General features: G+C 42.7%; 2 protein-coding genes across 3 annotated transcripts; one reads left to right on the top strand and one right to left on the bottom strand.

The window, feature by feature from the left end:
* Positions 1–1,296: 1,296 nt before the first annotated feature.
* LOC109993609 (transcription termination factor 2, mitochondrial-like) lies at positions 1,297–4,236 on the bottom strand. Of its 2 annotated transcripts, none has more exons than XM_065951606.1 (2): positions 4,155–4,236; positions 1,297–2,763 (listed from the first exon to the last, which is right to left on the bottom strand). In XM_065951606.1, exon 2 carries the CDS (start codon positions 2,741–2,743, stop codon positions 1,604–1,606), a length of 1,140 nt encoding a protein of 379 aa, XP_065807678.1. In that variant the 5' UTR covers positions 2,744–2,763; positions 4,155–4,236; the 3' UTR covers positions 1,297–1,603. The 2 variants fall into 2 exon arrangements, with proteins under 2 accessions (XP_065807678.1, XP_065807679.1); XM_065951607.1 differs by having other exon boundaries at positions 1,297–2,785; positions 4,155–4,227.
* Positions 4,237–5,513: 1,277 nt separating this feature from the next.
* On the top strand, positions 5,514–13,089 carry LOC109993571 (zinc finger protein 11). The gene is made up of 7 exons (XM_020646561.3): positions 5,514–5,784; positions 7,460–7,662; positions 8,048–8,149; positions 8,253–8,348; positions 8,448–8,558; positions 9,127–9,250; positions 10,224–13,089. The coding sequence occupies exons 1-7, from the start codon at positions 5,757–5,759 to the stop codon at positions 12,854–12,856; spliced, it is 3,297 nt and encodes a 1,098-aa protein (XP_020502217.2). The 5' UTR covers positions 5,514–5,756; the 3' UTR covers positions 12,857–13,089.

Here is a 13,089-nt window from a genome sequence, read left to right as displayed (position 1 = left end):
TGAGCTTTTTGAATCACAAAACAAAACAAACCCCTTCAATGTGTCCTGTGGTTCCGGAAGTAAAAATCCCATTCATTTTCTCCATAGTGGATTTGATTATTACCCATAATGTCATTACCACGAGCTATGTTCAGTGTAACATCCCTATTTCCACTCAGAACTGGAAAGCTACTCCACTTTAAACATTTATTATTTACTGACAATGATTCACAACACTCTTTACCAGCATACTGGTGTCCATGCATGGAGTTTAAAGGACAATTAACCCACCTGTTTACCTGTACAGCAACACAAACAGGCGAAGAAGTCAAGCGTTCAGCTCGGCTGCAGCGCCATCTAGTGACCTGTTTGAGTATCGCACTAATAGAAAAATTTGCTGAAATTTGGCTTTAAATTGCACAAAGACCCTGAAGTCACGAATAGAAAAAAAAATGCATACATAAGTTGTGAGCAAAATGTATTTAGTTCTTCCTTCAGCTGCCCCGTAAAATCACTTTTAAGAAAAATATAAAAAACATATTTGGGTCTCTTTTTAACAAAAAATAATATATATACATACATATATATATATATATATATATATATATATATATTCTACAATTCTACAATTCACTTAGCAGACTCTTTTATCCAAAGCGACGTACATCAGAGAGTAAGAACAACACAAGCGAGGATCTAGAAAAAAGGGAACAATGTCAGTAAGAGCAAACGATCAGCTTTGAGTCTGATTGGACACACAGGTGCTGACAGGAAGTGACCAGAGGCAAAGCACAACATTGAGGGCAGTTCTTGAGAGCTCTAATCAGTATAGAAACCATCTTATAAGTCGTCGTTATCAAAGAAAAACCATCGTCATTACCATCATCATCATCAATAATATGGAGACCATCATCATTAAGTTAGTAGGTATTCATGAAAGAGCTGGGTCTTTAGCTTTTTCTTAAAGGTGCAGAGGGACTCTGCAGATCACATGGAGTTTGGAAGTTCATTCCACCACCGGGGGGCGACAGAGGAGAAGAGTCTAGTCAGCGTCTTAGGACCCTGTTGTGAAGGTTGGATCAGACGCCTTTCATTGGCAGAGTGTAGTGGGGGGGGGGGAGTGTAGACCTGGATGAGAGAGTTAAAGTAAGGAGGAGACGTTTTTATCGCTGTTTTGTAAGCGAGCAGCAGAGTTTTAAATTTGATGCGAGCAGTAACTAGGATATAATATAATACATATATATCTCAGATTTAAGATCCTGGAATCAGACAACTTTGAATTTTTTATTCCAACAAAATAACTGAAACAGACGACACTATGATCAAAGTTGATTTATTTCAAAGTGGAAGACATTCATTATTGCATCTCTCACATTCACGCACATCATGCCACTCCAGATATTTCTGAATTTTTATTCTTATAATATAAAATACAGTACTCTGTTTTTCATAACAGTGGGAGAGCCGTCAGCTGCGCCCTAATGAGGTCAAAAGGCCAAAAGATTCCTGTAATATTCAAACTGCCTTCCTTGTTTGTTCTTTTTTGCATTAAGGTGAAGCTGTAAAAAACATGTCTCCACAAACTAAATGCATATAAGAGCAGCACATAAACAAACTGCAACAGCTACTCCCCTGCAGATCTGGGGGGAGCGACAGGGTTGAATAGCGGCCGCTGCTGCCTGAGCTGCAGCTTCCCATAAGTCATCTCAAAGTCCTTCTTGGTTCCCTCGATAACGTCCAGGCTACCAGAGCAAACATCATATCCATAAGAGGCCAGCTTGTGGATACGATACAGAACAATTTGTGTGGTGAGCTCCAGCACATTTGGAGTTTCTTTCACCTGCTCCATGGTTATTCCAGCATCCATCAACCCCTGGAACCTCTCGGCCAGAGTGGGCAAGGAGTAGTACAAAACAGCCGGGCAGCGGATCACGATCTGCTTGAGTTCTTCTTTAGAGCAGCAGAGAGCGCTTTCGACGTATTGGAGCGCTTGCTGCATGCTCTCCGGCTGCAGCTCGGAGATGGACGCTCTCAGACTTGAGACCAGTTTGAGGAGCTCCTCCGTGGTGAAACCCTGCTCCCTCAGGAAGCCCAGACTGTCCCTCCAAGCTTCAGCCGGGCGCAGCAGGATGTACGGATTCTGACTGAGGAGCTTCTGCAGCCAGAGCCGCAAGTTCCCTTCATCCCCGCCCAAGTCCAGGTAGGTCTCCCTCAGAGTGTGGATCACCTGCTGGTTCATCTCCACGGGTCGGCTGAAGCTCTGCGGGGCGCTCGCCATCAGCTTCCCGATGATCCTCTTGCTGAGGCGCAGCGACTGGAGGTAGAGGATGTTCGCCCGCTGGTTGCTATGGTGAGTCAGCGCGAAGAAAGACGCCGGGAACTTCTCGATGATGCTCACCAGCTCGCGCTTGTTCGGGCACACGGACACCCAAAGGTCTCGCTGAGCGGCGACGTCCTCTGGAAGACACAGGACAGCTTCAGGGTGAGTCTCGAGGATGCGGGCGATTACTGGGGACTCTGCGCCCATGTCCCTCAGCAGGTCGGCGGTTTCAGACACATACGCAGAACTCTCTGAGAGAACCCAGCCCTTGAACTTGCGCACCTTACGTATGTCCACAGAGAGCTCGTATAGGGAGTCCACTGTGTTCTTGTTCTCCGGGCGTTTGTTGGGAGACGGGCCGGTGGAGGCAGACACAGAGGGAGGCAGGAGGAGCCTCATCCTCTGACAGTAGTTGCACAGAGAGGCGGTGGTGACGCGAAGCATTGTTGAAGACTGTCGTCGATCTGGGCCAGGAGAAAAGAAAATCTGTGAGCACAATAAACTAAATTATTATCATTACTATTCACATTAAACGATTTGCACTCCTTCCCAAAGTGTCAGAAGTACAAGAAGACAATGAAATTCAGCAAGTATTTGCAATTGATTTTCACCTTTAAGGATTTTTAGCTTCCCAAAATCATGAAAACAAGATAATTGAGATGAAGCGATTACTGTGCTGCACGCCGCATTGCGCTCGTTTTCTCCACAGGTTTTTGTCATGTGTTGAAATATTTTCAAAGTGTTTGTTGTTATAATCTGACCACAAGAGTACATCACCACTACCTCGAAAACTTGGGAAGTTTACTTTTAAAAACATTTGTCTTCGGGCTGGGCGATATGGATCAAAACTCATATCTTGATCTTGTTTTATAGCTGAATGGCGATACTCGATATATATCGATATGTGTTTTATTAACAGTGAAAACACATGGGAAAATAAACTACCTGTTTGTGAATTTAAAAAGTAATATTATAAAATAAAAATACAGTAAAAGAGAGAGAGAGGAGGAGCAGGGTTAAGAGGGACAGACAGTCAGTCATCATCAGTGAGATGAGGAAAAGGTGACCTGGCACCTCTGTAATGTTATTTTAATGCAACATAAACTATATCCATATTAACAATATTGTCTTACTCTATATCTTGTTTGAAAATATATCAATATATCTTAAAAACTTGATATATTGCCCAGCCCTAATTTGTATATATTATTATTTTCCCCTATTTATTGTCATTTATTACTTGTATTGATCAGAAAGATAAAAGCTTAAAGAGTTTTTCAGTTCGTTCAATTCCTGTGATCCAGATGTTGTAAAAATCAACAAGTGATCGTGTTTGATAAGAATAATCTCAGTATCAATCAAAATAATCAGGATAATGATTTTTGCCATAATCGAGCAGCCTTACTTTTTTGCAAATAAAAAGTGAACACAGTACAATTTAAAGAAAAAATAAAAATTAAGAATGCACTAAAAAATAGATAGATACAAAAAGATAGATTTAAAAAGAAAAATCTAAAAAAATAAATAAATAAATTAAAAGAAAATACAGCAGCTACTTCAGTGACTCATCTCGTCACACTGAATGAGTGAATCAAGTTGATGAAGTTTAAAGTTTCATCCTAAAATGCATTCACACCGACTGTCTCCACTGGGACAAGAAGAGGGGGGACACTCTGTCCTGACAGCTTCATGTGATGGTATGCATGTTTAGGATGGTACAGCCTACGTAACACCAGCGTCCACAACTACACAAAGCACTGGACACTAGAAACATATCCTCCAATGCGTAAAATAACACACAACAATAATCTATGTTTTAGATTGTTTTAATTGATAATAAATTAGGTTATTTTACCTGTTTACAAATCCTGCAGCCGGTGGAACACCCAATATTCAGCTTTCATAACGTGAATGAAGGGAGAGGGGGCGGAGTCAGAGTCAATGCATAATAGTATGGGACGCCAAGAGGGTCAAAATTCGTGTCCACGTCCCGGAGTTTTAAAATATGCAACAAGACAAGTAAGGTCGGACACCATGATGTCATAAGTGTGTTTGGTTGTTTGTTTTGGGGTCCGCAGTTTAAATTGTGACAATACATTTTACAAATTCATATAGTATATGGGTATATATTATTATTTTCACACTACAAACACATTCCACAACATTTCTTCAATAACTAAAAATAATAGACAATTGACATAAATTAACAAAAAAAACTAAATAAACAGACAAACACAAAGGCTTCGTCTGATTTACAACATCTAAGACATAACATGGTTACACAAAAAAATGTGACAAGCACAGAGTTAACCTCAATTGTTAGGATATGTGGAGACAGATACAAACACAATTTCCCAAAAGTGGAATGATGAGGCGATGATCCAGGAGAAAAAATCAGGAGAGAATGGCGTTCCCCTCAGATGTGAAAAACAATTAAAGGGTAACTAAACCTCCAGAGTTTAGGCTTAAGTGCATTTGGAATTGCACCTGGAATTGCAAAACAGCAGAAGGTTGTTCATGAGTCTAGTTTTTCTCGAGGTCTTTTCTGGTATTTGGACTGTGGTGTTGAAAGAACCTAATGTACTGTACTTCAAATGCAACAAAATTTCGTTCTTATCTGCACTGTAAAGTACAAGTTTGCATGACAATAAATAAAGTCTAAGTCTAAGTCTACTGTAGAGATCATAAACCCTAAACAAGAAACAAATATGACATCTTTTATAATTACCAAATTGCTACAGTTACTAAACCAACAACACACCAAGGCGTTTTAAGAGTTAAAACACTTATTTAACCTTTCAATTTATAGATAATTAAATGTATTTTCTTTATTTTTCATATTTTTATTTTTTTATTCTTTATTTTTCATATTAAATTTATTTTCTTTATTTTTCATTTTTTTATTTTTTTATTCTTTATTTTTCATATTAAATTTATTTTCTTTATTTTTCATATTTTTATTTTTTATTCTTTATTTTTCATATTAAATTCATTTTCTTTATTTTTCATATTTTTCATTTATTTTCATTTTTTTTTGCTATTTTCTTCACAGCTTTAAAATGAAACGAATATTTATGCCAATTCTTCAAACGGCCTCTAGGTGGCGCTATGGACCACAGCAGCGTCACATATTGCCCTTTATTTTCCAGGAGAAGAAGAAGTTTCCCTGACATAAATTCAAAAGTTGGTCATGTTATTACACAGCATAGTTTTCCTGAACCACAACGAAATGATTACAAGTCCCATCAGGTCAAACTACAAGATATGAACATGCAATACACCCGGGATACAAGAGGAAACTAGTAGGACCTATGTTATCCTCTACGCATGCGCACTGAAAACAGAATATCGAGCCGCCCTTCCTCCCCGCCAGCTCGCACCGCAGGGTCGGGCGGACATCGACTCACAACAACCCAGAGTTAATTTTACCATCTATTTGGATATTTCCCGAGATAGAATGGAGAGTCCGCATCGCATCGAGGACGGTAAGCCTAAAAAAACTGAAAAATGTAACCCCCATTGGGAGTTATTAGGTTTTCTATTAGATTGTGTGCGCACGATTTTGAACATGGCGTACCCCGCTCTGAGATGGCGGTGGCTTTGTGCTACGTTACGAGCTTATGTGTGCGGTAGTTATCGGTACGAGCTTCAAGACAGCGAAGATATGTATTCTCACGATTAGTTTGTCAACCCAAAAGGATGTTTTCACACAACATAACTGCTTTTATAGTTGATAAAGTGTCAGTGTAAGTTAGCGTCTGTTTGCAACTGAAAACAAGCACTGCAACGGCTGACGGATGGTGCGTTCATGGTTAATGGGGAAAAAATGCAAGACGAAAAGCCGAGTAAGCTTGGAAGTTAAAAACTTAATTCACTTTCCAAGATATCATACCGAGATTTAAATAACCACATGCACCTCACACACCGTTTAAACAACTTTTATACATCAGAAAGTTTTTTTTTAACCACCTCAGCCACATCTTTTATTGGAGTGTTCACGTGTGGTGCCTCAAATTTACGACACAGTTGCCGGTCCATGAAGGCAACCAGACTGTCTGTAATGTTTTAGTATATTACTGAACAAATGTTTATTTATTTTATACAACAGGAAACCTATGATTATGTATGCATAATGAAGGTGCCATATTTAAATAGCAGTGTGTGGACATTTGAGGTAGGCCGATTTAATAATAATAATAATAATAATAATATTAATAATAATAAATGTATTTATAAAGCGCTTTAAATCAAAGTGCTGTACAAAGCAATACATTTGTTTCATGAGTTATTTGAAGATTTCCTGTTTAATCTTAGAAAAACATATTGACATTTCAAAGTTTGTGGTTATTATTATTATTATTATTATTATTATTATTATTAATAATAATAATAATAATAATAATAAAAAGGAAAATACACTAGACTTATATAGCGCTTTTCTGAATACTCAGAGATGCCTAACAAAAAACAAAACAGTACAAAGAGAAGGAGGATGATAACACAGTTTGTTAGTGGTTGTAGAAGTGAGTTTTTAGGGAGAGGGATGTGGTGGCTGTGGCTCTTGGGCAAGACACTTAACCCCAAGTTGCTCCTGCTGCTTCAGCGGCGATGTATGAATGAGATTAGTTTCTACTGATGGATTGGACACTTTACTCAGCAGCCTCTGCCATCCATCCGTGTGTTAATGGGTGGGTGTGACCTGCGTTGTAAAAGCCCTTTGAGTAGTCTTAAAAGCTCAAGTCCACTGACCATTATGTCCGAGTAGTAGCAGAGAGAACTCCCATGATTCCCCTCTAGCGTCGACGTCATTTTTTCTTATTGTAATATTGATTGAGAGCCCCTTGTCGGCTGAATCTACATATTATATCTTGAATCTGTTTGCAGTCAAACTACTTGAAAGTCTCTTCTGTGTGTTTTTTTCTCAATAGCTTTTATTTTCCACTACCTGTGTTGTGACATGTTTCTGATTGACACTGATAATGTTTGACGTGCTGTTACAGCCACTTAAAGATACAAATACATGACTGTGTTGTTACCATAGCGTCCAACAAGCATTGTGATCATTCCAGTGATTAAACCCGAGGGACATCTGAAGTCAATCACTCAGCTTTAACTCATTGCTGATTATTTAATGTCGTGTCATTCTGTAACATTTCCCAGAGTTGAATCTCCTGCTGCCGTCTCTTCGCCTCTTCATACCCCCGCTGCGCCTGGTGTCTGCAGCCATGTGGCAGGTGGTCCAGAGGGGAAACGTGCAGGACTATGGCATGGTGGAGGAGTTCATCAGCACCGTCTCAGACATCGTACCGGAACTGCTGAATGCCGATCAGAGAGCTCAACTCCTCCTCGGCCTCAGAGCACGGGTGAGAGGCCGCACTTCACTTCTGATGATAATAAAAAAGATACCTGAGAGACACGCAGTGCATGAAATTAGAACAACAACGGCAGATTGGTTTTTCTCTTCTGCAGATGTTGAGCTGTCAAAACAGAATAATAGAAGCTATTGTGATGTACTCTAGCAGGAAATGGGTATAATCATAGCAACATCATCTGAATACTCTCAGGCTCTAAACAATATAAAGCTAAATGAGTGCTTGGCAGACTGTGCAGCTGTTAAGAGGTTTAATATTCCTCTGATGGAAAATGACATCATCACTTGCACGGCTCTGTAAAGACTGATTTTCATCCTCTTGAGATGATTCCTGTTAGTCAAGCCTTGTACTTAACCTGAGGGGAAATGTTTTGCAGGTGGTACTTGAATTGTGTCGGGCCGATCAGATAACAGATATGGAGACCATCGAGATGCACCTGGAGCGGATCAAGGCCCTTATTTCCACATGGGCAGCACAGGTTAGCCTCTTTAAATCGTTCTGTGTCGGCCAGCAGTGGTGTGGGAATGTTTTCAATCAAATAATCACTTCAGTTTCTGACACTAACACATATTTTCTTCCAGCCTTGTTTTGCAGAAGTTGAATTTCCAGAATCCAACTTTGTCGATCAAGTCGAGTTGCTGTTGAAAGACGCTGAAGAGAGGGAGAAGTTTTTCCAGGTCTGTCTGTCGTGGCGTTTGTCGACTGCCTTTTGTTTTGACTGCTAGCGGTTGTGACTGTAAACTGTAAATCTAATTTATTTATTTTTTTGTTTCCAGGATGTTTTTCCGACAGATTTTGGACCTGACTACGACAGCGCTCTGCAGGTGTTGATGCTGGATTTCCTCTCCAGATTGGAGAAACTTCTTCCAGTGCCGGACATTCAGCAGGTACTGGAACCGGTCTGGGAAATGTAGCCGTTTTATATCAGACAGCTCTGTGTTTACTCAAAGCAGATTCAGCTCATTTGTAAAAGGAACATAGTTTAAAGGCTGAAGAGAATACAGTCTGTTTAATCACAAATACATAACTCTTCCTGAGGGTATTATTTCTGTGATACATATTGCAAACAAACATAAATAAATCTACTTTTTTTTTTATAACTGCAGACTTCCCTCAGGAGTTTCATGTTTCTAACTTCAGAAGCAAAGAGACCTAACATGTGTGGAACACAGGAGCTGCTAAAAGCTTATTTGGCGTTCTTTAAAAAGTGCTCATTTGCTTCAACGTAAACATAAAACTTTCTCTGTGACACTTAAACTCTTGACTCGACTGACTTTGACCTGTGGGGCGTTTGGAAGGCATTTCTCACTTCTTTAATAAGCAACATATGGTAAAGACACGTATTGCTATTTGGCATCATAAAGAGCCAGAAACAGGCCAGGGGTCGAGCATGTTCAGTGTTTTTCTTCAGCTGAATGACTTTCCTTTTGTCATCTTGTGTCTCTTCTTCTTCAGACTGCATCCATGCTCAGCGCTGTGCCGTCTGCTCTGGAGGAGTGTGTCCACTCAGTGCCAGACCCCCGACACCTGAAAACTGTGCTCCTGCACCACACAACTCTCGGACACTTTGATCTATCCGGTGAGTCACGTCTTGAGTTGTCTGCACACTTTTAAAAGCCCACATTTGTTCACTTCAATCGTTAATCATTACGTCCTTTATTCAGTTTATCTAAATTTAGATCGCAAGCTTGTTCACACGGTACGATCAAACGTCTCAAATCGAGCCTAGAGTGCTTAGTGTCTGTTTTTACAATGACTTCAGACTTTCATGTTCCATGTTAAACATTGACTTTTATTTTGAAAGGACAGTGGAGAGAGACAAAAAATGTTGAGAGGAGAGAAGACTACGGCAAAAGTCGAGGGTCAGACTCAAACCTGGGATGACTGTAGTCTCTGTTCATGTGGCCCATGCCCTGACCGCTAGGCTAAACTGGTTCCCCCCACAAAATTTACTTTGGGGGGTAACAAGAGGACCTCGACCGTTTTTTCCTGATTCTATACTTCTTAAAAGGATTCGATATGATACACTTTATTTGGGTAAACTTGTCTTGGACTCAAATCCTGCACATGTCATGTAGCTGCTTCTTTAGCAGCATCAATGAATAAAAACAACAATAATCCACATGCAGATACTGAAGAACACCATGAAGCTACAGCTCAGCACATACAGCCTTAGCAAACATTTAAAAAAAGAGAGATTGCATGAGGGGACTCATTAGGAGACATTTGAAACAAACAAATCTGTTTCAAGTTGTGCTTGTTGCTAGGAGCAACCAGGACAGGATAGTAGACTGCAGGAGTTTTTTTTTTTTTTTTTTTTAAGGTCGATGATGGATTGCACAATGGCCCTCGTGTCTTCAACAGAAAGGCGATCTTTATTCTAAGATTAGAAATAAGAATCTATCTTTAGTTGCTGTGTAGGTTTTTTCACTCGCTGCTTTTTAAAGATAATCACAGAACAGAGCTGAGATACTGGAGAGTAAAACAGTGTGATTATGTGACTTAACATTAATCCATAATGCTAATGGATAAATGTGTTGTTTTCCCCGCAGATGAAACTCAGACCATTCCTTCGTCCTTTGGAAACTGCATCCTCTCCTCCCTCTCCCTCCCTCAGCTGGAGAAGGTTGTGATCGACACAGAACAAATCCAGCTGCAGGCTCAGGCTGAGCAGATGCACGCAGGCTGCATGACGGTCCAGGTGGAGGGAGAGACTGTGACACTGTTGGACTACATACAGATTGAGCAGCCGTCAGGTTTGGTCGAGGGTGACGATCAAGAAGAAGAAGAAGAAGAAGAAGAAGAAGAAGAAGAGGAGGTACTGGAGGAGGAAACTGCAGGTGAGGATGTTGAAGAATCCCTAAAGCCGGCCGCTTTCCAGCCGCTGAAACAAAGCAAACGTCTGCAGTTAAAGAGAAAAGCTTTAAACGAGGAGAAAGACTTAATGATGGAGAAGAAACAACGGAAAAAATACCCAAGTAATAAAATATGTCCGGTGTGCAATAAGAACTTCCTGCGCGCCGCCGCCATGAGACGACACCTGGAAACTCACTCAGCCAATCGGGATCTCAAGTACAAGTGTGCCAACTGCGACAAGAAGTTCAGGGATCTTTACGACATGAACCGACACAACATGCGCGTTCACGAGAAAGAAGACGCGAGTGTCAACGCCAAAGAGGAGGACTCGATCGACCCGGGCACTTCGGACATGTCGGAAAACAAAAACTGTGCCCTGTGCGGGAAGTATTTCGCCCGCCAAGTGGACATGGAGCGCCACATGAAGTCCCACTCCGAGGACCGCCCGTACAACTGCTGTTTCTGCGAGAAGAAGTTCAAGAACACTTATGTTCTAAAGAGGCACCAGAAGGAGATCTGTAAGAGCAGAGAGCTGAAAAGGCCGAAGAAGAGGGAGACGCAGCGCCCCAATCCGCAGCCGGCGTCCGAGGGGGTCGCGGAGGGCAAAGTGTGTCCCATCTGCAGCAGGGTCTTGCCTTGCACCGCCGATATCGCGAAGCATTTACGCTCGCACACGGAGGAGCGTCCCTTCATCTGCATCACTTGTGAGAAAGGCTTCAAGTACAAGGACACGTTGAAGAAGCATCAGATCATCCACGGTCACGAGGGGATCCGAGAGGAGCAGAGCAAGACTTTGGAGCAGATCCTGGCCGAAGCGGAAACTCAGAATTTGGGCGACGCGGATGAACTGGATAAAAAGGAGAACAATCTGGATGCGGCTGCAGAAGGGACTTCTGAGCAGGCGGCGGGAGTCCAAAAAGTCAACAAAAAAGCTCTGAAAGTGTGTCCGGTGTGCGCGCGGGCCTTCGACAGCGTCAAAACTCTCAACAGGCACATCCAGTGTCACACAGAGGAGCGGCCGTATCACTGCGTCCACTGCAAGAAGCGCTTCAAACACATGCACGGCCTGAAGAGACACCAGATTTACGCCATCTGCCACCGGAAGATCGCGCGGTTCACGTGGAAAAAGGAGCTGAGGGCGGGGCCGAGCCAAACCGAGGCGCCGAGCGACGCCCAGCAGACGGCGGCTCTGAAAGTCCCCGTGTGGTGCTCGAACTGCGGCAAGCATTTTGAATACCTCTCCGCTTTAAAGGAGCACCAAGAGAACGTTTGCAAAGTGGACTTGAGAGAAATCATGAAATGCAACGACTGCGACAAAGAGTTCAAGAGCATGACGATGCTCAAAGTGCACCAGAGGATCCACGACCCGCTCTACTGCAAAGAGTGCGGGAAGATCCTCGCCAACGAGCCCGCCTTCGAGAGGCACAAGCTCATGCACCGGCCGATGCAGTGCACGATGTGCGACAAGACGTTCACTCTGCTGAGGCGCCTGCGGGAGCACTACGAGAAGCAGCACAGCTTCACCGGACCGTATCCCTGTCCTCAATGTGAGAAATCCTTCATCACGCTGTCCTACCTCGCCATCCACCAAAGAATCCACAAAGGGGAGTTCCCCTTCTCGTGTAGTCTGTGTCCCGAGAAGTTCAGATCCTCCAACTGTCTCACGGTTCACCTGAGGAAGCACACCGGCGAGAAACCCTTCCTGTGCTGGCAGTGCGGGAAAAGCTACCGCTCGGCCTCGGAGCTCACCGTGCACATGGGGACCCACTCGGAGGAGAAGCCGTGGGCGTGCACTCAGTGCGACATGGCGTACCGCACCAAGCTGCAGCTCACCAACCACGTGGAGCAAATCCACATCGGCGTGCGGTATCCCTGCAACAGCTGCGGGAAGCAGTTCATGAAGGAGACGTCGCTGAAGAGGCACGAGCTCATTCACTCGGGCGAGCGACCGCACCAGTGCACCGTGTGCGGGAAGACCTTCCTGACCGCCAACGAGCTCCGCCTCCACAACCGCTACCACACCGGGGAGCGGCCGTACAAGTGCGAGGAGTGCGGGAAAGCCTTCATCCAGTCGGGGTATTTGAAGTCGCACATGCGCATCCACACGGGAGAGAAACCGTTTAAATGCGACGTCTGTGACAAAAGCTTCAGGTTGTCGTATCACATGAAGAAACACCAGCGCACTCACAGCGGGAAGCCGAAGAGCTACATGTGCGAGGAGTGCGGCCTCGCCTTCCTCCATAAAAAGTCTCTGTGGGAACACTCGCTCACTCACGACGTGAAAATTGAGCAAACGTTTGCAGAGGAAGTGAGAATAGAGTTTCAATAGAGGGAAACATGCGGGTAGTTTTTTTATTTTAAATCCAAGATATAAAAATATAAAGACAGTTCTGAGCTGGTATCATGGTCATGAATTATTTTATTATTAATGAATTCTTTGTTGTTTCATTTTGACACATTTTTGTACGTTTCAGTTCTGGATTCTCACCTTCTGTGAAGCAGATGGATGAACTGTAAGGCATGTAAATAATGAACTCCAATAAATAACTTCTGCTGACACGA

This window comes from Labrus bergylta, chromosome 23 (genome assembly GCF_963930695.1).
Source record: "Labrus bergylta chromosome 23, fLabBer1.1, whole genome shotgun sequence".
Taxonomy (NCBI): Eukaryota; Metazoa; Chordata; class Actinopteri; order Labriformes; family Labridae; genus Labrus; species Labrus bergylta.
This window is presented reverse-complemented; position numbering and strand designations above follow the sequence as displayed.

Coding starts and splice junctions, on each gene's coding strand:
- LOC109993571 (XM_020646561.3), top strand. CDS start 5,757: ATGGAGAGTCCGCATCGCATCGAGGACG. Junction 5,785..7,459: donor TCCGCATCGCATCGAGGACG/GTAAGCCTAAAA, acceptor AACATTTCCCAG/AGTTGAATCTCCTGCTGCCG. Junction 9,251..10,223: donor CGGACACTTTGATCTATCCG/GTGAGTCACGTC, acceptor TTTTCCCCGCAG/ATGAAACTCAGACCATTCCT.
- LOC109993609 (XM_065951606.1), bottom strand. CDS start 2,743: ATGCTTCGCGTCACCACCGCCTCTCTGTGCAACTACTGTCAGAGGATG.